Source organism: Bombus impatiens, unplaced genomic scaffold (genome assembly GCF_000188095.3).
Source record: "Bombus impatiens unplaced genomic scaffold, BIMP_2.2 scf_1219, whole genome shotgun sequence".
Taxonomy (NCBI): domain Eukaryota; kingdom Metazoa; phylum Arthropoda; class Insecta; order Hymenoptera; family Apidae; genus Bombus; species Bombus impatiens.
In genome coordinates, this window is record NT_177638.1 from 1 (window position 1) to 689 (window position 689).

General features: G+C 47.6%; 1 protein-coding gene across 1 annotated transcript; it reads right to left on the reverse strand.

Moving 5' to 3' along the window:
- Positions 1-8: 8 nt before the first annotated feature.
- Positions 9-689, reverse strand: LOC117152352 (the record flags this gene model as incomplete). Its single annotated transcript, XM_033323751.1, is given in 1 exon segment — positions 9-689. A coding segment is annotated over 1 exon segment (681 nt), but the record flags the coding sequence as incomplete, so codon positions are not given.

Here is a 689-nt window from a genome sequence, read left to right on the forward strand (position 1 = left end):
ACGATTTTTGCCGTTATCCCAACGTCCCGCTTTTTCTCCGGCCTATAGCGCCTAAGGATATCGCGAATCGCTTCACGATAATGCGGTTCCTGTACGTGTGTTAGGTCTGTTTCGTCCGTCTGTTCTACCACGTTAATTCTAAACACATCCGGCACGTCTTTGTTAGTCTGTTCGTCAAGCCGCAAGAAAGTCCCTTCGCCTCGTTTAACCCGAAACTCTACCTGATCCAGAAAATCAGTGCCTAACAACAGGCCGTGCTTCGTCAATATTCTGTTTGAAACCACGTGTAAAGTGATTGGCAGTTTATACCCATCAACCATCATTACCTTGGTGAATTCACCCCAGGTCTCATTGCCAGCGGAACTAAGACCGTCGAACTTAAGCTTGCATTTACCTAACGGTGGTGACCCTAACCTCGCATACTCGTCTGATCGAGTGAACGTGAGATCACTACCCGTATCCACCAATGCCACAAACCTACAATCATCTATCGCCACTTCCTTTATATACTTCCCCTTTTCGGATCTTGACACTACGCAAGTCTCTTTCGGTCGTGCCGTACACCTCGCTGCAATATGTCCAAATCCGCTGCACTCGAAACACCTAACACCTTCTCCCCTCTCGGGACACTTAACCCTTAGGTGATCCTCACTACCGCAAATGAAGCATCTTCTTTTCTTCATTGCATC